We start from the raw sequence: 23,344 nt of genomic DNA, 5'->3' as shown, positions 1-23,344 counted from the left end.
TGAAAGGATTACAGCTCACTCTACTTTAGCGGTGGCTTCCACATGGGCTTTTAAAAACGATGCTTCTGTTGAACAGATTTGTAAGGCAGCGACTTGGTCTTCCCTTCATACCTTTTCCTAATTTTACAATTTTGATACTTTTGCTTCTTCGGAGGCTTTTTTTTGGGAGAAAAGTTCTTCAAGCAGTGGTGCCTTCTGTTTAGGCATCTGTCTTGTCCCTCCCATTCATCCGTGTCCTGTAGCTTTGGTATTGTATCCCACAAGTAAAGGATGAATCCGTGGACTCGTCGTATCTTACAGAAGAAAAGGAAATTTATGCTTACCTGATAAATTGATTTCTTCCCTACGACGAGTCCACGGTCCGCCCTGTCATTTTAAGACAGATTATATTTTTTTATTTAAAACTTCAGTCACCTCTGCACCTTGTAGTTTCTCCTTTTCCTTCCTGTACCTTCGGTCAAATGACTGGGGGGTGGAGCTAAGGGAGGAGCTATATAGACAGCTCTGCTGTGGTGCTCTTTGCCACTTCCTGTTAGCAGGAGGATAATATCCCACAAGTAAAGGATGAATCCGTGGACTCGTCTTACCATAGAAGAAATCAATTTATCAGGTAAGCATAAATTTAGTTTTTATCTGTATGGAATCAAGGGTTAATAGTCTCCTGGGGGGATTTATTGAACAGTGGGGATTGATCACATATGTTATTGATGATTTATGCTGCGACATGTGGAGATATTTTGGGCTCATAAGCTGATGTGGAACATACAGGTTTTACGTTCACTTTGGAGCTGCGCAGCTTAAAGTAGGCTTGTCACGCTTTTCCCCTTAGGGGAGGTCCTGCATTGCGCACCATGTGACAGGGTGTGGTCACATTTTCTTCCTCTTTTCTGACGGAGTTGTTTAACGGAGAGGAGACGGTTTCTCTGTTCTGCCTAGGTCATAGGAGGTGGTGAGTGCCCCAGCCATTAGGGGTATAACGGTGCCGTATTTTCCTATATTTATTCATTGCTTTAGTTGCTCTTTCATACGCAAGCTATGGGGGATTCTGATGCATTGGAGGGTACTCCCTCTTTACCTAAGTCTAATACCTAGAACAAAAGAAAGATTCAATACAACAATCATTCAAGAATACACGTAAAGCACTCTATGCAGACATCTGGTGATTAGAACAGGTCTATACGGATCCAAGAGGGGGCTGAGGGAAGTTTCACTGACTATGAATTGAAAACATAACTTTTATTAAACAAAACAGAAATTTAAAATACTGGGATGTGCAATTAAAATAAAAAGCTAGAAAGGATTGAGATTGTATTATCTCAGATTGTGTACCCAAACATAGAATATACAATGTTTTATTAAAGACCACACAAAGTGTGTGTGGTTTCAGTGTGATTGATGTACAGTGCTTGTATAGGGATAGATTCTCAGGTAGGGTAACAGTGTTACCTATATAAAGCACTATGTATCCAGATATTGATACTAAAAGAGTAGCCACTTGCCTCTAATATAAATGAATACTAGTAACAGTTCTCTGATAAACTGCTTCTATAAGGTGATAAAGATTATAAGGTATACAAACAGATTCAAATACAGATGTCTGGTTACTACTAGTAGGAGACTAAGTAAAGTTAAATACACACGTCACACCTAGTACATAATAATTTCAAGAGTGGATGTATACTTGTAATTTAAATATTATTTATTTCCAGGATTATATAGATACACAGGAGCTCCCAGACTCCTCACCAATACCCTAACATGTTTTGCCGTTTACACAGCTTTCTTAATGAGAGTCTGGGAGCGCCTGTGTTTGTTAGGGCACGCTGACAGGCTTGTTATATGCTGAATAGCCATAGTAACTTGTAGTCTATTTAAGATTGAGTACCTAAATTTAACGGCAAGCGCACCATTTTTTTTTGATAGTCTCAATAGTTATTCGGTATACTATAGAGTTGAACTGCTCCTAGTGCTTATGGTGCATACCGCTCAAGTAATCTATTATTGTATAGCCCACAAGTGTGTGATTAAATGGAACTTACGCAACCTAAGAATGCACTATACTAGCTTATTTAGGCTCCGCTTTCTACTTGAACCAATAAGTTAAGTAATTAAGTGCAGTCTAGTACTCCTGCTGTTTCTTTGGAAATAGATGTGATATCCAGTATATGATAAAATGTAATAGAAACTAAACCAGCCGCTGATTTAATTACAACCAAGTACATTCTCAACTGTCTGCACAAGGCTGCAACTGCCGCTCCTCTTATTATCTCTTCTTGGGCTTGATACTGTCACAAGGTATAATCTCAGCATTCATAGCAAATTATGTATCTGTATCATCCTAGAGATAAATAATATTTAAATTACAAGTATACATCCACTCTTGAAATTATGTACTAGGTGGGGCGTGTGTATTTAACTTTACTCAGTCTCCTACTAATAGTAACCAGACATCTGTATTTGAATCTGTTTGTATACCTTATGATCTTTGTCACCTTATTGAAGCGGTTTATCAGAGAACTATTACTAGTATTCATTTATATTAGAGGCAAGTGGCTACTCTTATAGTATCAATATCTGGATACACAGTGCTTTATATAGGTAACACTGTTACCCTACCCGAGAATCTATCCCTATACAAGCACTGTACTCGTTTTTTGTTCACATCAATCACACTGAAACCGCACACAGTTAGTGTGGTCTTTAATGAGACATTGTATATTCTATATTTGGGTACACAATCCGAGACAATACAATCTCAATCCTTTCTAGCTTTTTATTTTAATTGCACATCCCAGTATTTTAAATTCCTGTTTTGTTGCGTTTAATAAAAGTTATGTTTTAAATTGATAGTCAGTGAAACTTCCCTCAGCCCCCTCTTGGATCCGTATAAACCTGTTCTTATCACTAGATGTCTGCATAGAGTGCTTTATGTGTATGCTTGAATAATTGTTGTATTCAATCTTTCTTTTGTACTCAGTATATTTAATACACGGCACCTTCTACCCTATTATTTGATAAGCCATAGAGCTATCATTCTATTTAGGGTGCAGCTACTGCATTTACCAGGTAGTGCCATTGAATCCCCTTCTCTCTACTATGTCTAATACCTGTTTATATTGTGAGGAGGCCGTGGTTTACCCGCCCGCTCAATTATGTTCCACAGGCCTTGATAAAGTTATTGTGTCAAAGAAATCTAACATGTTTGATAGAACTGAGCCGTCCACTTCTGAGGGATCTCCATCCCGTGAGGTGCGCATCCTACAGTCATCTCCTATTACACATGCAGCTTCCCCTAGTACTCCTGATCCTCCTTCTGGATGAGGCCTTTTACCTTCAGACTTTACTGCACAGTTAGAAATGGCGGTGTCTGCGGCCTTTAGTGGATTGCCTCGCCCAGCTAAGCGCAAGCGAAAGGTCAAATATTGCTATCCTTCCCTGGGGGCGTCTGATAGTTTTTTTGGATTTAACCTCTGCTCGGTTATCCGATAATGTAATTCACTCTGACACTTCAGAGTATGAATTTTCTGGGTTGGAATCTACTCCTTCTAAACCAGCTGCCGGACTTTAGATTTAAGATTGAACATCTACACTTCTTGTTAAAGGAAGTTTTGTCTACTTTGAGGGTCTCAGAGGCCAAGCTGCCGGATGGACCTCCGATTCCTAAATTAGATAGAGTTTACGAGGACAGGGTTGTTCCTTTGGATTTCGCAGTTCCTATAAAGATGGTGAATATTATTAAGAATGAATGAGAGGATTGGATCTTCCTTTTTCCCTTCTTTATTTAGGAAGCTGTTCCCGGTTACGAGGAGCTCCCTAGTATCTCGGATTCTGGAGTGGGCGGAGGTCCACAACTGCTCACTGTTATCGATCCACATTCCGGGTGTGGACAACTGTGAGGCGGATTTTATCAGCAGGCAATCCTTTCATCGGGGAGAATGGTCTCTCCATCCTGAGGTGTTTGCTGAGATTTGCAACCGGTGAGGGACGCCGGAAATAGATCTCATGGCGTCCCGTCTCAATACCAAGCTACCCAGAAATGGGTCCAGGTTCCAGGGATCCTCAGGCGGAGCTAATAGATGCATTAGCAGTGCCTTGGAGGTTCTTTCTCATTTACCTTTTCCCGCCATTACCTCTCTTTCCTTGTGTAGTGGCTTGCATCAAGCAGGAGCAGGCGTCGGTATTACTGATTGCTCCATCGTGGCCGCGAAGGATGTGGTTCGCGGATCTGGTGGGGATGTCTTCGTCTCCTCCATGGAAGTTACCTTGTCGCAGGGATCTGCTGGAACAAGGTCCCTTTGTTCATCACAATCTAGATTCTCTGAGGCTGACTGCATTGAGATTGAACGTTTAGTCCTAGCCAAGAGAGGTTTTTCTGAGAGAGTTATTGATACTCTCATTCCAGCTTATAAGCCTGTTAGTCTTCACATCTATCATAAGGTGTGGTGGGCTTACTTATTCTGGTGTGAGAGTGTGGTTTATCCTGGAATAAGGTTAAGGCTACCAGGATCCTTTCTTTTCTCCAAGATGGTCTGGAAAAGGGCCTTTCTGCCAGTTCTCTGAGGGGACAGATTTCGGCCCTGTCAGTTTTACTGCACAAGAGGCTTGCTGAGCTTCCGGATGTTCAGTCTTTTGTTAAAGCTCTGATTAGGATCAGACCTGTGTTTTAGATGTAATGCACCTCCTTGGAGTTTAAATCTTGTTCTTAAGGTTTTGCAACAGTCTCTGTTTGAGCATATGCATGCAATTGACATTAAGTTGTTGTCCTGGAAGGTTCATTTTCTGCAGGCTATTGCTTCTGCGCGCAGTGTATCTGAGATTGCTGCCTTGCAATGTGAGCCTTCTTAACTTATTTTGATAAGTCTGTCCTGCGTACCAGCTTAGGTTCCTTCCTTGTGTTCCAATCCTCCTTCCTCGAAGGACCGTTTGCTTCATAATTTGGACGTGGTTCGGGCCTTTAAGTTCTATCTTCAGGCTACTAAGGATTTTAGACAGACTTCTTCCTTGTTTATTGTTTATTCTGGGAAGCGTAGGGGCCAGAAGGCTTCTTCGACTTCTTTATCTTTTTGGTTACAGAGTGTTATCCGCTTAGCTTACAAGACAGTGGGACATAGATTTCCGCAGAGGATTACAGCTTATTCCACTAGGGCAGTGGCTTCCTCTTGGACCTTTAAGAACGAGGTCTCTATGGATCAGATTTGTAAGGCAGCTACCTGGTCCTCCTTACATACTTTTTCAAAATTGTACAAGTCTGATGTTTTTTTGCTTCGGCTGAAGTAGGTTTCGGGAGAAAGGTTTTGCAGGCTGTGGTGCCCTCGGAATAAGGTCTGCCTCTCTTTTTGCCCTCCCGTTATCATTCAGTGTCCTCTAGATCTTGGGTATAATTTTCCCACACGTAAGGAATGAAGCCGTGGACTCTCCTTATATTAAGAAGGAAAACATAAATTATGCTTACCAGATAATTTCCTTTTCTTCTGTATAAAGAGAGTCCACGGCCCCTGCCAGTGTACTCCGATGGGCGGACCTAAATTTTGTTTTTATTCTCTGGCACCATTTATACCCTAATATTTCTCCTACTGTTTCTTGTTCCCTTGGCAGAATGACTGGGGTGTGAGGGAAGTGGGAGGAGTATTTAAGCCTTTGGCTGGGGTGTCTTTGCCTACTCCTGGTGGCCAGGTTCTGTATTTTCCACAAGTAAGGAATAAAGCCGTGGACTCTCCTTATACAGAAGGAAAGGAAATGATCTTGTAAGCATCATTTGTTTTTATTTTATCTTGATCATAGCTTATTTTTTTAAAGTACATTATTATGTAAGGATGATATTAAGCCTTATTATATACAATTAAAACTGCTAACAAATTTGTATTTTTACATTTGCAATTTTCTACGTTTGAACACCTAATCTAGTTCTTGATGTAACTTCAGTGATAACTGTTTAATTGCTGAATTTTTCACTCTGTAGGTAATGACTGATCCCGAATACGCAGAGTGGTTACATTCACATTTCTTGGCAGAAACCAGTATTGACCATCGTGAAGAGCTGCTTTATGAATCTGCTTTAAGACTGGAAAATGAACTTATGTTACTTGGTAAGTGTATGTGTATCCTTGAAATGCTCCTAAATACCCCTATCATTTTGGAATACCTTTGGCTGATCTAGAGCTCTCTTTTAGCAGAAGTAATTTTTTTTTTTATTTTGCTCATATGAAGAAAAAAAGTTTTGACCCTACTCAGTACAGTAACCCTGTTGGACCTTGCAAATGGTCCAACATAGACACCACTGTACACTTACCCCTGGGGTTTTCCTGTAGATTTATGGAAGGGGGATTACTCTCTAGGAGGGTATCTCCTGCTTTTTGCTGATCATGTGGAAGCAGGCAAAATAGTTTTGGGGGTTTTGTCTGTGTTTCCTGTCTGCTATAGCCTGTCCAGATGCTGCTTTGTAACACACTTTGAAAAGCAGATCATATTTATAACGTGTTTGCGCCTCTATTTTCCCTGATAATGTGGTTGCTTTTCACTATTTGAGTGTTTTCCTAGGAGAACATTTTGTTCTCTCACTATATTGTTTTTGTGCCCTGGAGAACTTTTGACTTATGGTTACCCAGACCAGCACGCACAAGTTGAGAATGATGGTTTCATATTAGACACTTAACCAGTTACTGTAATGTGTTTGCAATGAGCATGGCCTGCTTTCCAGTTTCTGCTTGAATTTCTCTGTACTTTGAAAAAAATTGCAGTTTGTTTCTCCTATAATATATGATTCAAGAGGCAGAGGATCCTGTTATACCTGTTACCCATATATATACTATTAGAAGAGTTAAATCGTCAACTAATTTTGGGTTCATGCTAGTTTGTCTTTGGTGCAATTAGTCTTCTTTTATGAGTGATTTAAACATCTAGCACAGCAAATAAAAATTCTTCTGGCACTGGCTTGATGTAATCTGTTTATTTTTTGTTAAGACCTTATTTGACTTTTTATCAGGTTCCTAATCATTTGTCTAATTTTTCTTCCAAAGCCAATCATCGTGTACACACTCTCTCTCACACACACACACACACAGTTTCTATAAAAGTTAAATTTTGCAATGTTCATTTGGAGGCTGCTCTTAAAGCTAAAGTATAAACATTTTTTTAGAAGTAGTTTGTCCTGTATTTTAGTCCCATTCTACCTATGGTAGAATGGTTTTTAAAATTCTGCAACATTATCCTTAAAGGGATACTAAACCCAATTTTTTTCTTTCACGATTCAGATAGAGCATGCAATTTTAAGCAACTTTCTAATTTACTCCTATTTTCAATTTTTCTTCATTCTCATGCTATCTTTCTTTGAACAAGCAGGAATGTAAGCTTAAGAGCCAGCCTGTTTTTATTTCAGCACCTTGGTAGCGCTTGCTGATTGGTTACTAAATGTAGAAAACCAATCAGCAAGCTCTACCAAGGTGCTGAACCAAAAATGGGCTGGCTCTTAACCTTCCATTCCTGCTTTTTCAAATAAAGATAGCAAGAGAACAAACAAAAATAGATAATAGGAATAAATTAGAAAGTTGATTAAAATTGCATGCTCTATCTTAATAATGAAAGAAAAATATTGTGTTTTGTATCCCTTTAAGCCCATTGTATTTGTGGTATTTTCCATGACGAGATGTCATAGCTTGGTTTTTGTGTGTTCCACCATATCAAGAAAAGGCAATCCTTTTTGGACTTTATCTTTATTGTACCTACTTAGAATTAAAAATATATATTGTGATTTCTTTGTTCTAGAGCTGCAACAACTAATCAATATAATCGATTATTAAAATAGTTGTCAACAAATCTCATAATCGATTAGTTGGTTTGCAATTGGTTGGTTTGTGCACAGCACCAGCTGCTTCACTCCACTGGGTTCCTGCACATGGTATTGCGTTTTATGGTTATGCCTTTAGCCTAAAGGACATCTACAGACATTTACTTTTCACTTTTTCAGGACAGTATAAGTTTACAACTACTCCTGACTTATGTGCAACCCAGAAATAATAGTCATCATTTGGATTGTTTATATTAAATCCGGTAAATTGGGACTATGCTTTGCAAAATATAGTGCCAAGCCTGTTATTTACACCTAGCTCTAGATTGGTGAGAGTTATTTGAATTGATGTGCACTATTATCTGTTTGCACTATTAGCGGATTGCTTGCTATTGCTCATTATATGTACTGTATAGATAAATGTATAAGGCTTTGTCCTGTTATTGATATAGATATTCATTAGCACTTTTGACTTTTTTTTTTTTTTAATATTTTTAATTAAATTGTAATATGTACCAAATTCAACCTCTATAAGTATATATTTGTTATTTTAAGAGCGAACTAGATCTTTTTTTCCCTAACCTTATAGCTGGTTATTTACTATCGCATATAGATATTCAAGATATTTTTATGCTATGAATGAAGTCCAGGCCAAGGAGGAAAACACTTTGCATTGGTGGAGAGTTAATAAAGATAAATATCCCACCTTGGTGAAATTGACAAAAACCCTACTCATGCATCTCAGGCACCTAAACACCATCTGAGTGCCTCTCTTCTGCTGCAGGCAAAATAGCTTGCAAAAAGAGAGCCAGCCTTAGCCAGGAGCATGTGGACATGTTAACATTTTTGCATTTCAGTGCAAAGTTTCCCAAAGAGTGAATAACAGAATGTTATAAACAGTAATAATCTACCTCTTTCTAGTGCTACCTCTTTTGAAACCGTTATAAAAATTTGTTCTGCTGCTTCTAAATTGGACAAACAGTTGTCTTAATGTAAAGTTGTGAAGTTTTTGTCTGAAGTTTATATTTGTAACACTCAGTATGTGGATTTTATTTTAGATATAGTAATTTTTATTTGATTAGTCGATTAATCAAAAAAATAATCGCCGATTAATAGATTATGAAAATATCGTTAGTTGCAGCCCTACTTTGTTCTTTCCATTTCCAAATAACTATCAGGAGGCTATACTCCACAGGATTGATAGTTGTACGGCGGTGCAAAATTAAGTACACAGACTCTGAAACTCCCAGGAGGGAACTGCGCCGCCATACAACTATCAAATTTGTAAATACGGTAGAGCAGTGACCAGGGCTGGCAACTCTCTGTTAATTCACTCTGTTTTCTTTTATACTTAACAGGTTGTATGTAATTTAAAGGGATATGAAACCCCAAATGTTTGTTTCATGAGTCAGAAAGAGAATACAATTCTAAACAGATTTTTTATTTACTTCTATTATCAATTTTTCTTTGTTCTTTTGGTAATCTTTTGTTGAAAAGAAGGTACGGATGTTTAGGAGCCGGCCCATTTCTGGAGCACTATATGGCAGCAGTTTTCCATTTGCACTATTTTGTGCCATGTAGTTCTCAAGATGCCTACCTAGGTATGTCTTCAACACAGAATATCACGGGAACGAAGCAAAGCTGATAAGAAGTCAATTGGAAACTTTTTTAAATGGTATGCTTTGTCTAAATCACAAAAGAAAACGTTTGGGTTTCATATCCCTTTTAAGCTTAATTGTACAGTTGTGCACCAGTCTGCCTTACATACAGCTCTATGTATTTGCTTCATAGCAAGCAACAAGCAGCATTTCATGTAAAGGGCTTACAAATCATTCATTTTCAGACCTAGATAAATCTATGTCCCTTGCTTTCCATTTCATGGGAAGTTTTTGAAGTGTAACACCAGTAGTAAATATTGTTCTATGAGTGTAAAAAAGAGAGATTAATTAATACAAATGTGCCCAGCTTTCTTTAAATTGTGTTTGGTTTGTTTTCAGAGTAATTTTTTTGTATAAGCCTTAAAGGGACAGTATACACTCATTTTCATATAACTGCATGTAATAGACACTACTATAAAGAATAAGATGCACAGATACTGATATAAAAATCCAGTATAAAACTGTTTAAAAACTTACTTAGAAGCTTTCAGTTTAGCTCTGTTGAAAAGGCAGCTGGAAAGCCCACTGCAAGTGGCAAATAAGACACCCCCCTCCCCCTTCTTTTGCATATGAAAAGACCCTTTACACAAACAGGAGCAAGCTGGAGAAGGTAGCTGACGGTATTCACATAAAACTTTGGGGCTTGGTTAGGAGTCTGAAAATCAGAGCAATGTTATTTAAAAATAAGCAAAATTATACATTTAAAAAAAAAAAAACTTTATGGGCTTTATAAATAGATCATCTACAAAACATTTATTCAAAGAAAAAATGAGTGTATAATGTCCCTTTAAGCCGGATGGTAAAGTATATATGGACTTACAGATCTGGAGGCCATATGTCTGTGAGAAATATAGGTTTATTTTGAGTGTAAATAAATTGTTTATTGTTAAATTTGGACTGCATTTCACACATCATGAGGTTATTGATTAGATGTCAGATTTACTTTGTTCTGCATACATAATTGAATCAAACCTACCCCCTCTCATAATACTTCAGCTTGACCCATTATGCATAGCTCAGTAGTCGGGAATGGGAGTATATGCCATTGTTCTGCTCAGTCATGTAACAAATGGGAACATTCTGCAGACGGTGTAAGGAAAGTGAAAACTATTTGTTATGCAACCTGTTTAGTGTTCTTATTTAGCAGTATCATGCTACAGGCAGATTATTATTCCAAACTGCCCCCCCCCCCCATCGTTCAATTATAATATCAAATTTGACACTTTTTTTTTAACTGATTATGTGGCTATTAATTTTAGCAGATGAGCAATCCAGGTGGTGAGAGTCCACAAGTCCTGGCCACTGGGAGGAGGCAAAGATCCACTCCTGTATAAGCAATGGGTAAATTATTGGCACTGTGATCTATTAAATATAGGATATAAGGGGTAATAAATACCTTGGTGCTGCCACTTTAAATACAATAGATACAAAAATAAGGAAAGGTGAAGGGAGGGACAAGAAGGGGTTAAATAGCACTCATTCCTATTTGAAAGTGGTAATGCTGAGTAATCTCAACTAAGTAGTGTTGGATAGTTAATGTATTAAAAACTAATTTGTTAACATAAATTAAAACAAGGGATGTAATGAACATTACATATAAAGATGAAGGTTAAACCTAATCACCCTCTAAGAACCAATATCCAACAACAGAGTGTATATAACAGGACACACTGCCAAACCACCCCCCTGTATTCCTGGCTGATAACTGGAAACGTCGGCTTCAGGTGCCAGGGGTAGTCTGAGCTGTGTCCAAAAGCCAAAGTGACTCTGTAAGAAGGAAAATTACACAAACGCGTTTCGGTCATTACTGTCCGGCATTTCTCAATGTGGAGTAAAATACTGACAAGCCGAGTGCCGCATTTGCACACTCTATATACCCTGTGGGATCATGTGAAAGCCAATGGCACGCTACATTATCTACACGCCTCCTTTTGGACCAATCGTGATCGGTATGTGTTACAGGAGGCAAACGTCATACATTCTAATTGGCTATCGGGATTATAACTGCATCCAATAGCCCAATGTTTACCTTTAGCATGTCAGTTGTACGTTTAAGTTAGATTATTATGTGTGTGCACTGTTTCCCCACGGTGGACCATTAGATACGTTCTTAGCAATTACATGATATAAAGTGAATGCGGCAAGTTTACTCAAACATGCATCCTACCTAGCAATACACTGCTAATTGATCTAATCAAAACAATTTGTGACGAGCAATGTAATAGACTTAACACTATCTTGTATAACAATGATCATATTTACAAACTGCAGGTATAAAACTTCTGTGGTGAAAGAGAATGTGTTTTAATGGTTCAAAATAACATCTACTGCTCTTTAATAGTTATGGGGCTAGTATCATAACCATTTATTATTCCAAAGCTATCAAACTATACCGATCTTCAGCTATCATTAAAGACAAATAATTATCTCCTATTATATACCTGACCTTGTGTATTAAAGCAGATTTAATAGGATAAGTTTTGTGTTTCTAGAGAGTCAGTAATCACATATACGCAGTGACCCCAGGATACTATCAGGATAATATGTTGCAATATCTCAGGTAATATTCGCCAATTGGAGTGACACTTCATCTATTATGTACTCAACTAACTAGATATATATATATATATATATCACTGCTCACCTGGTGACCTCACAACACCCTTTCCTTATTTTTGTATCTAAAGATCCACTCCTGGCCACTGGGAGGAGGCAAAGATTTTGCAAAGCTCTGTCGCACTCCTGTGTATAACCGCTCAGGAGACAGACTCTTGGGGCAGTTGTAGGGAATTGGAGACACTGACCCCTGACCCAGGGAACAGTATCCTAGGCGTGGATAGTTGAGATTCTGTGATTCATAGTTGCAAGGCGTTATTGCAGGGTTCATGAAGTGTAAAACTTATCTATGCAATATATTCAGGCTTCAAAGGAAACAGATAGTATTGAGCTTCAGAGAGCATGACTGTAATCTTGACACAATAAGTAGATTTCCAGCCTCCAGGGAAAAATTTAAAAGACCTTTATTTCTCTTTTACAGGGTCCATGAAACAAACTACAACGTTTCAAACCACTCACTGGTTCTTAATCATGTCATGATGACATGATTAAGAACCAGTGAGTGGTTTGAAACGTTGTCGTTTGTTTCATGGACCCTGTAAAAGAGAAATAAAGGTCTTTGAAATTTTTCCCTGGAGGCTGGAAATCTACTTATTTACAGTTATACATTGGGACCTGGCTAGTCCTGCTCCTTGCCACTGGAAAGGACGGAAGAAAGGTTCTGTATCCCATATTATCCTTTTGAATGTAATCTTGACACACACAGCAAAAGATCCAGAGAGTACAATATGTATATGGTAGGAGACAGTATTCACAATAAGCAAACTGGAAAATGTGTTGTAGAATTTAGAATCTATGCTATAGCTTTACCAATTAAAAAGTGGTAATGCAGGGTTTCACAGTACACAATAAATGTTGGAGCAGATGCCAGACTAATAAGCAGTGCAGCTCAGGTGATAGACAAGTTGTAAGTTAGTTATTTAAGGGACAGTCTAGTATAACTTAAACTTTCATTATTCAGATAGGACTTTGAATTTTAATCAACTTTCCAGTTTACTTTTATCATTAAATTAGCTTTTTTCTCTTGGTATTCTTAGTTTAAACTAAACATAGGTAGGCTCATATGCTAATTTCTAAACCTTTGAGGGCTGCCTCTTATCACATTCTTTTTAAATCACGTGGGCCATATAGATAACACTGTTCAGCCACAGGGGGTTATTTAAGATTTAGCACAACACAATGCTAAATGCAAGACAATAGATAATAAACAGTCACAGTCATGTGATCAGGGGCTGGAAGAAGGTTCCTAGATACAAGGTAATCACAGAGGTAAAAAGTATATTAATATAACTGTGTTGGTTATGCAAAACTGGGGAATGGGTAATAAAGGGATTATCTATCTTTTAAAACAATAACAATTCTATGGTAGACTGTCCCTTTAAATACTGTTGTGGCAAATATTGGAGAATCACAGGAAAAGCAGTTTGGTTAACTGAAACAAATAAATGCAAAGTTCTGAGTATATATATTTGCAGCAGGATATTGAGCAATGACAACGTGTAACAGTTGTAAAGTTCAGTGTATTATGTAGCAATCAGGGAATGATCTAAGCAAAATACAATATTTTCTTCTTAAAATGGGGAGAGTCCACAACTGCATTCATTACTTTTAGGAAATACAGAACCTGGCCACTAGGAGGATGCAAAGACACCCCAGCCAAAGGCTTAAATACCTCCCCCACTTCCCTCATCCCCCAGTCATTCTTTGCCTTTCGTCACAGTAGGTTGGCAGAGAAGTGTCAGAAGATTTCAGAAGATTTCGGTGTAGTTCCTTATGGAGGGTAGTACTCTTCGAGATGGGACTGGAGTTTTAAGTAGTCCTGTTAGCCTCAAAGTGAGAATTAAGAGTCCTGAGATGCAGGCAGAGTCTTTCTGCAAAACCATCCCGACTCATATTAACAGCTCCATAAGCAATCCGCGTTGACGAGTTTCGCGGTCTGCTTTCTTCACTCAAGATTGTTTCATTTTCCTTTTCATTGTGGGAATGTAATGTAAATGATAGAAGACAGGGTCTCAGTGGGACTCCTTTATCTTTATGGAATCAAGGGTTAATATCTCCTGAGGGGGGTTATCAAACAGTGGGGGACTTTAATCATGTTTGTTATGTGATTCTGTCTGCTTATGTGTAGAGGTGTTGGAGCTCATGGCTATTATGGAACGTACAAGTTTTTTTTTGAGCTGCGCAGTTCTTGTGAACTGGCGTGCTTTTTCTTTGGCCTACATGTCGCACCTCGTGAACGGGCGTGGTCACGTTTTCGTTCTCCATTTCTGTATTCATGACCGAGTGTTGGTGAAGAAGGTCTGTTTCTCTACTTGTCTGGATCATAGGAGGTGGTGAGTGCCCCAGCCATTGGAGGTGTAAGATGCCAGTTGTTTTTTGTCCATAATTTAATCAGTCAAGCTATGGAGGATTCTGATTTTTCGGAGAAGGATTTCTCTGATTCAGATTCTGTTACTTGCATAGATTGTGGGGAGGCCAGGGTAATCCAGCCCAATCAATTATGTTCCTTATGCCATTATATAGAGTGCTCTCTTCTCCCTCTGGGGAGAGGTTAGAGACTGCTGAGCCATCTGCCTCTGATGATTCTGTGTCCCATGAGGTGCATTCCCCAGTTCCTTCTGCTCCTACACAGGCAGTTGTCCTGAATACTGTGACCCCTTCTCCGGAAGGAGGTTTATTTCCACCAGAGGTTACTGCAAGGTTTTGCAGAGCCATATATTTGACGTTGGTGCGCTTACAGCTTCCTGATTGCAAGCAAAGAGTTTATCCGTGTCCTCAACCTGGGGGCGTTGGGTGCGAGTTTGATTATATTGGATCTTTCCTCTGGGGAAGCGGTTACCTCTGAGGCTTCAGGGGTACAGTCTTCAGGGTCGGGGCCTTCAGATGTCCTGCCGGAGGTGGATTTTGCCTTTAGATTCAGACTGGCGCGTCTGCGTGTACTGCTGCGGCATGTGTTGGTGGCATTGTAGGATACCAGTTCCGATTTCTCATCGGATCCTCGATCTTCTGAATCAGATGGCGAACAGCACTAGACGAGTGGAAGGACAAGATCCTACTCCTGGTTGTCTTTTGATTTGTGTATCTAAATCCCAGTTCTGAGCTCTTGAGGAATAGGATGTCTGACAGGCTGGTCCTGTTAGTGTTTCTGTTCCTTTTTGGTGTTCACCTGCGGGTGCTGCCTACTTTCTTTTGATCCAGTTAGGATGTGTTTTGTTTCATTTTATTATTTCCATATATCTTTCTTTCCTTTCTTTCCTCTCCTCCGTCAGTAGGGTATTCCCTACAGGGCTTTGTCCTCTTGCAGCCTGGTAGCTCTTTTTCGAGTTATGCTAGGGGCTTCCCTCTCTGTTTTGTCCTTGAGTCTTCAGGGATTGTTTATGGAGGTTCTTTCGGACTTTCTTATCTGATTCTTCCCCTCTTTTAGTTAGGGGGAATGTGGTGTGGGGAGTTTGTGGTTGTTTCCTTTGCCATTCATCATGGAGAGGGTTTAATTTTTGTGTGCTTCTTGATGGGGGGACTTTTGTCTCCCCAGAGGTCTTTGTGCTCAGTGGAGTCCAGAATTTTTGAATGATCTCTATCAGGGATCCCTATGGTTCTAATTGATGGGCAGTTACCTTGTCCTCTCTCAATATTTTGTTCCTCCTGCTTCTGTTGAAGTAGTTTTTTGTCGGGAATCCGGGTTGTGACAGGCTGTGGTGCCATCAGAATGGGCCGCCTTTTTTGTTCCCGCCCGTTTGCATTCATTGTCCTCTGTAAACTTGGGTATTGATTTCCCAAAAGTAATGAATGCAGCTGTGGACTCTCCCCGGTTTAAGAAGAAAAACTTAAATTATGCTTACCTGATAATTTTCTTTTCTTCTGTACGGGGAGAGTCCACAGCTCCCCGTCCGTTTTTTTTCTGGGGGCGGCCTTAAAATGATTTTTTATTCGTTCTTCTGGCACCTTTTTTAACCCTATTATTTCTCCTACTGTTCCTTGTTCCCTTGGCAGAATGACTGGGGGATGAGGGAAGTGGGTGGAGGTATTTAAGCCTTTGGCTGGGGTGTCTTTGCCTCCTCCTGGTGGTCAGGTTCTGTATTTCCCAAAAGTAATGAATGCAGCTGTGGACTCTCCCCGTACAGAAGAAAAGAAAATTATCAGTTAAGCATAATTTAAGTTTTTCTTTAGATTGAGTTCAGAGTTGGCAAAATAGCAGTGTCCAGGAAACACAACAGGCAATATATGGTTACTTTTGGTTAGTAGGAATCAGGCTTTAGTAGACATGGTAGGATGTAAACTTGAATATCCTTAGGAAACACATGCTAGAAACAAACACAGGGCTCTCTAAATCCAGAACAAACTTCAAAGCAAGCTAGTGCAAAGAACAATAGGCCTGAGCATTGCTAAATAGAGGGTGCATAAATAATTAATTAGGCAGGTAAGTTCCAGCAGTAGAATCAATGCAGACTATGCCCCAAACAGCATGATTGGCAGAAGCAGGGAAGGTAGTCTTAAAAGGACATTGAAAGCAGGTAGGCATATGTCACATGCTCCAAGATCATTCCTTCCCTCCCACCTCACTGATTATACAGTTTAATCTTTGCCTCCCAGGAGGTGGGTAAAGAATTAAGGTACTCAAGATTCTTAGTAGAGAGTGGTCCTCTGCTATGACTTACACTGCACTATACTACTGGGAGAAGTCATGCTATTGCGGTAAGACCAGTGGATTGGGTGCAGCACAGGTAAGTACTAATTTCACTATTTGCACTCATTTTAGTCCAAAGGCTATTATATCAGATACACTCTGACTCTGTACATCATAACCAGGCGACAAGCTATACCACTGACATATTCAGTCTATGGGAGTTTTAATTTAGGGATCTAGTAAGGATTATGGAACCTACAGATTTTTAATGGCACTTTTATTAATATGTATTCCTTTATTTTGCCCTTATTCTTTTTAGCATTGTTCACTAAAATATTGATTTTTTTTTTAAATGCATTTATTTTTTACTTAATTTGTATGTGTTGCCACTTTAAGAAGCCGTCTTTTAGCTCAAAATAGCGCTCTCTGTTTTCAGCTCATTTTACCTAAGAGCTATAAACCTGCACTCCGGTCTCTGTATTTACTGCACTACATGTATGTTAGTGGCTGTTGGAAGCAAGAGGATTAGCAGCGCTGGGGTTAACTTTTTCCTGATCTTACTACCTGCTTCCGACTTTAAGAGCACTATTACAGGGAGCTGTCTGACGCTGCTTTCTCCTATCGGTGACTGTTATTCTGTGAGGGGGTAATATTTTCCACTATTCCAACAGTTTTGGGCTTTATTACAGGTTTATGTGCCATTGATTCTCTCAGTCAGGGTTCTATAGTGCCTTTTTGTACTTGTTTGCTTTGTGTTCATAGTACCTTGAACCCTATCTTTATATGTCATTTCTCCAACATAGGTGTGTCCGGTCCACGGCGTCATCCTTACTTGTGGGATATTCTCTTCCCCAACAGGAAATGGCAAAGAGCCCAGCAAAGCTGGTCACATGATCCCTCCTAGGCTCCGCCTATCCCAGTCATTCTCTTTGCCGTTGTACAGGCAACATCTCCACGGAGATGGCTTAGAGTTTTTTAGTGTTTAACTGTAGTTTTTCATTATTCAATCAAGAGTTTGTTATTTTCAAATAGTGCTGGTACGTACTATTTACTCAGAAACAGAAAAGAGATGAAGAATTCTGTTTGTATGAGGAAAATGATTTTAGCAACCGTAACTAAAATCCATGGCTGTTCCACACAGGACTGTTGAGAGCATTAACTTCAGTTGGGGGAACAGTTTGCAGTCCTTGCTGCTTGAGGTATGACACATTCTAACAAGACGATGTAATGCTGGAAGCTGTCATTTTCCCTATGGGATCCGGTAAGCCATGTTTATTACGATTGTAAATAAGGGCTTCACAAGGGCTTATTTAGACTGTAGACATTTTTTGGGCTAAATCGATTGATATTAACACTTATTTAGCCTTGAGGAATCATTTATTCTGGGTATTTTGATATAATAATATCGGCAGGCACTGTTTTAGACACCTTATTCTTTAGGGGCTTTCCCAAAGCATAGGCAGAGTCTCATTTTCGCGCCGGTGTTGCGCACTTGTTTTTGAGAGGCATGGCATGCAGTCGCATGTGAGAGGAGCTCTGATACTTATAAAAGACTTCTGAAGGCATCATTTGGTATCGTATTCCCCTTGGGTTTGGTTGGGTCTCAGCAAAGCAGATACCAGGGACTGTAAAGGGGTTAAAGCTTAAAACGGCTCCGGTTCCGTTATTTTAAGGGTTAAAGCTTCCAAATTTGGTGTGCAATATTTTCAAGGCTTTAAGACACTGTGGTGAAAGTTTGGTGAATTTTGAACAATTCCTTCATGTTTTTTCGCAATTGCAGTAATAAAGTGTGTTCAGTTTAAAATTTAAAGTGACAGTAACGGTTTTATTTCAAAACGTTTTTTGTACTTTCTTATCAAGTTTATGCCTGTTTAACATGTCTGAACTACCAGATAGACTGTGTTCTGAATGTGGGGAAGCCAGAATTCCTATTCATTTAAATAAATGTGATTTATGTGATAATGACAATGATGCCCAAGATGATTCCTCAAGTGAGGGGAGTAAGCATGGTACTGCATCATTCCCTCCTTCGTCTACACGAGTCTTGCCCACTCAGGAGGCCCCTAGTACATCTAGCGCGCCAATACTCCTTACTATGCAACAATTAACGGCTGTAATGGATAATTCTGTCAAAAACATTTTAGCCAAAATGAACCCTTGTCAGCGTAAGCGTGGATGCTCTGTTTTAGTTACTGAAGAGCATGACGACGCTGATATTAATATCTCTGAAGGGCCCCTAACCCAATCTGAGGGGGCCAGGGAGGTTTTGTCTGAGGGAGAAATTACTGATTTAGGGAATATTTCTCAGCAGGCTGAATCTGATGTGATTACTTTTAAATTTAAATTGGAACATCTCCGCATTTTGCTTAAGGAGGTATTATCCACTCTGGATGATTGTGAAAATTTGGTCATCCCAGAGAAACTATGTAAAATGGACAAGTTCCTAGAGGTGCCGGGGCTCCCAGAAGCTTTTCCTATACCCAAGCGGGTGGCGGACATTGTTAATAAAGAATGGGAAAGGCCCGGTATTCCTTTCGTCCCTCCCCCCATATTTAAAAAATTGTTTCCTATGGTCGACCCCAGAAAGGACTTATGGCAGTCAGTCCCCAAGGTCGAGGGAGCGGTTTCTACTTTAAACAAACGCACCACTATTCCCATAGAGGATAGTTGTGCTTTCAAAGATCCTATGGATAAAAAATTAGAAGGTTTGCTTAAAAAGATGTTTGTTCAGCAGGGTTACCTTCTACAACCCATTTCATGCATTGTCCCTGTCACTACAGCCGCATATTTCTGGTTTGATGAACTGATTAAGGTGCTCGATAGTGACTCGCCTCCTTATGAGGAGATTATGGACAGAGTCAATGCTCTCAAATTGGCTAATTCTTTCACTCTAGACGCCTCTTTGCAATTGGCTAAGTTAGCGGCTAAGAATTCTGGGTTTGCTATTGTGGCGCGCAGAGCGCTTTGGTTGAAATCTTGGTCGGCTGATGCGTCTTCCAAGAACAAGCTACTAAACATTCCTTTCAAGGGGAAAACGCTGTTTGGTCCTGACTTGAAAGAGATTATCTCTGATATCACTGGGGGTAAGGGCCATGCCCTTCCTCAGGATCGGCCTTTCAAGGCAAAAAATAGACCTAATTTTCGTCCCTTTCGTAAAAACGGACCAGCCCAAGGTGCTACGTCCTCTAAGCAAGAAGGTAATACTTCTCAGGCCAAGCCAGCTTGGAGACCAATGCAAGGCTGGAACAAGGGAAAGCAGGCAAAGAAACCTGCCACTGCTACCAAGACAGCATGAAATATCGGCCCCCGATCCGGGACCGGATCTGGTGGGGGGCAGACTCTCTCTCTTCGCTCAGGCTTGGGCAAGAGATGTTCTGGATCCTTGGGCGCTAGAAATAGTCTCCCAGGGTTATCTTCTGGAATTCAAGGGACTTCCCCCAAGGGGAAGGTTCCACAGGTCTCAGTTGTCTTCAGACCACATAAAAAGACAGGCGTTCTTACTTTGCGTAGAAGACCTGTTAAAAATGGGAGTGATTCATCCTGTTCCATTGAGAGAACAAGGGATGGGGTTCTACTCCAATCTGTTCATAGTTCCCAAAAAAGAGGGAACATTCAGACCAATCCTAGATCTCAAGATCTTAAACAAATTTCTCAAGGTCCCATCTTTCAAGATGGAAACCATTCGAACTATCCTTCCTTCCATCCAGGAAGGTCAATTCATGACCACGGTGGATTTAAAGGATGCGTATCTACATATTCCTATCCACAAGGAACATCATCGGTTCCTAAGGTTTGCATTCCTGGACAAACATTACCAGTTCGTGGCGCTTCCTTTCGGATTAGCCACTGCTCCAAGGATTTTCACAAAGGTACTAGGGTCCCTTCTAGCTGTGCTAAGACCAAGGGGCATTGCAGTAGTACCTTACCTGGACGACATTCTGATTCAAGCGTCGTCCCTCCCTCGAGCAAAGGCTCACACGGACATCGTCCTGGCCTTTCTCAGATCGCACGGCTGGAAAGTGAACGTGGAAAAGAGTTCTCTATCCCCGTCAACAAGGGTTCCCTTCTTGGGAACAATTATAGACTCCTCAGAAATGAGGATTTTTCTAACAGAGGCCAGAAAGACAAAGCTCCTGGACTCTTGTCGAATACTTCATTCCGTTCCTCTTCCTTCCGTAGCTCAGTGCATGGAAGTGATCGGGTTGATGGTAGCGGCAATGGACATAGTTCCTTTTGCGCGCATTCATCTAAGACCGTTACAACTGTGCATGCTCAGTCAGTGGAATGGGGACTATACAGACTTGTCTCCAAAGATACAAGTAAATCAGAGGACCAGAGACTCACTCCGTTGGTGGCTGTCCCTGGACAACCTGTCACGAGGGATGACATTCCACAGACCAGAGTGGGTCATTGTCACGACCGACGCCAGTCTGATGGGCTGGGGCGCGGTCTGGGGATCCCTGAAAGCTCAGGGTCTTTGGTCTCGGGAAGAATCTCTTCTACCGACAAATATTCTGGAACTGAGAGCGATATTCAATGCTCTCAAGGCTTGGCCTCAGCTAGCGAGGACCAAGTTCATACGGTTTCAATCAGACAACATGACGACTGTTGCGTACATCAACCATCAGGGGGGAACAAGGAGTTCCCTAGCGATGGAAGAAGTGACCAAGATCATTCTATGGGCGGAGTCTCACTCCTGCCACCTGTCTGCTATCCACATCCCGGGAGTGGAAAATTGGGAAGCGGATTTTCTGAGTCGTCAGACATTGCATCCGGGGGAGTGGGAACTCCATCCGGAAATCTTTGCCCAAGTCACTCAACTTTGGGGCATTCCAGACATGGATCTGATGGCCTCTCGTCAGAACTTCAAAGTTCCTTGCTACGGGTCCAGATCCAGGGATCCCAAGGCGGCTCTAGTGGATGCACTAGTAGCACCTTGGACCTTCAAACTAGCTTATGTGTTCCCGCCGTTTCCTCTCATCCCCAGGCTGGTAGCCAGGATCAATCAGGAGAGGGCGTCGGTGATCTTGATAGCTCCTGCGTGGCCACGCAGGACTTGGTATGCAGATCTGGTGAATATGTCATCGGCTCCACCTTGGAAGCTACCTTTGAGACGAGACCTTCTTGTTCAGGGTCCGTTCGAACATCCGAATCTGGTTTCACTCCAGCTGACTGCTTGGAGATTGAACGCTTGATTTTATCGAAGCGAGGTTTCTCAGATTCTGTTATCGATACTCTTGTTCAGGCCAGAAAGCCTGTAACTAGAAAGATTTACCACAAAATTTGGAAAAAATATATCTGTTGGTGTGAATCTAAAGGATTCCCTTGGGACAAGGTTAAGATTCCTAGGATTCTATCCTTCCTTCAAGAAGGATTGGAAAAAGGATTATCGGCAAGTTCCCTGAAGGGACAGATTTCTGCCTTGTCGGTGTTACTTCACAAAAAACTGGCAGCTGTGCCAGATGTTCAAGCCTTTGTTCAGGCTCTGGTTAGAATCAAGCCTGTTTACAAACCTTTGACTCCTCCTTGGAGTCTCAATTTAGTTCTTTCAGTTCTTCAGGGGGTTCCGTTTGAACCCTTACATTCCGTTGATATTAAGTTATTATCTTGGAAAGTTTTGTTTTTAGTTGCAATTTCTTCTGCTAGAAGAGTTTCAGAATTATCTGCTCTGCAGTGTTCTCCTCCTTATCTGGTGTTCCATGCAGATAAGGTGGTTTTACGTACTAAACCTGGTTTTCTTCCAAAAGTTGTTTCTAACAAAAACATTAACCAGGAGATTATCGTACCTTCTCTGTGTCCGAAACCAGTTTCAAAGAAGGAACGCTTGTTGCACAATTTGGATGTTGTTCGCGCTCTAAAATTCTATTTAGATGCTACAAAGGATTTTAGACAAACATCTTCCCTGTTTGTTGTTTATTCAGGTAAAAGGAGAGGTCAAAAAGCAACTTCTACCTCTCTCTCTTTTTGGATTAAAAGCATCATCAGATTGGCTTACGAGACTGCCGGACGGCAGCCTCCCGAAAGAATCACGGCTCATTCCACTAGGGCTGTGGCTTCCACATGGGCCTTCAAGAACGAGGCTTCTGTTGATCAGATATGTAGGGCAGCGACTTGGTCTTCACTGCACACTTTTACCAAATTTTACAAGTTTGATACTTTTGCTTCTTCTGAGGCTATTTTTGGGAGAAAGGTTTTGCAAGCCGTGGTGCCTTCCATTTAGGTGACCTGATTTGCTCCCTCCCTTCATCCGTGTCCTAAAGCTTTGGTATTGGTTCCCACAAGTAAGGATGACGCCGTGGACCGGACACACCTATGTTGGAGAAAACAGAATTTATGTTTACCTGATAAATTTCTTTCTCCAACGGTGTGTCCGGTCCACGGCCCGCCCTGGTTTTTTAATCAGGTCTGATAATTTATTTTCTTTAACTACAGTCACCACGGTACCATATGGTTTCTCCTATGCTATTATTCCTCCTTAACGTCGGTCGAATGACTGGGGTAGGCGGAGCCTAGGAGGGATCATGTGACCAGCTTTGCTGGGCTCTTTGCCATTTCCTGTTGGGGAAGAGAATATCCCACAAGTAAGGATGACGCCGTGGACCGGACACACCGTTGGAGAAAGAAATTTATCAGGTAAACATAAATTCTGTTTTTATTCTGTGG

At 40.6% G+C, this 23,344-nt stretch overlaps 1 protein-coding gene across 1 annotated transcript in view; it reads left to right on the top strand.

Annotated features, from left to right (window-relative positions):
- The window catches only part of ATP10D (ATPase phospholipid transporting 10D (putative)), a 452,340-nt gene that overhangs the window by 326,841 nt on the left and 102,155 nt on the right, over positions 1-23,344 (top strand). The window contains exon 14 of the mRNA XM_053703992.1: positions 5,960-6,086. Coding sequence (XP_053559967.1) covers positions 5,960-6,086 — 127 coding nt within the window. The remainder of the gene's footprint in view (positions 1-5,959; positions 6,087-23,344) is intronic.

The sequence above is a fragment of the Bombina bombina genome, chromosome 2 (genome assembly GCF_027579735.1).
Source record: "Bombina bombina isolate aBomBom1 chromosome 2, aBomBom1.pri, whole genome shotgun sequence".
In the NCBI taxonomy this organism is placed as follows: domain Eukaryota; kingdom Metazoa; phylum Chordata; class Amphibia; order Anura; family Bombinatoridae; genus Bombina; species Bombina bombina.
Note: the sequence above shows the minus strand (reverse complement) of the source record. Positions and strands in the feature narration are given on the sequence as shown.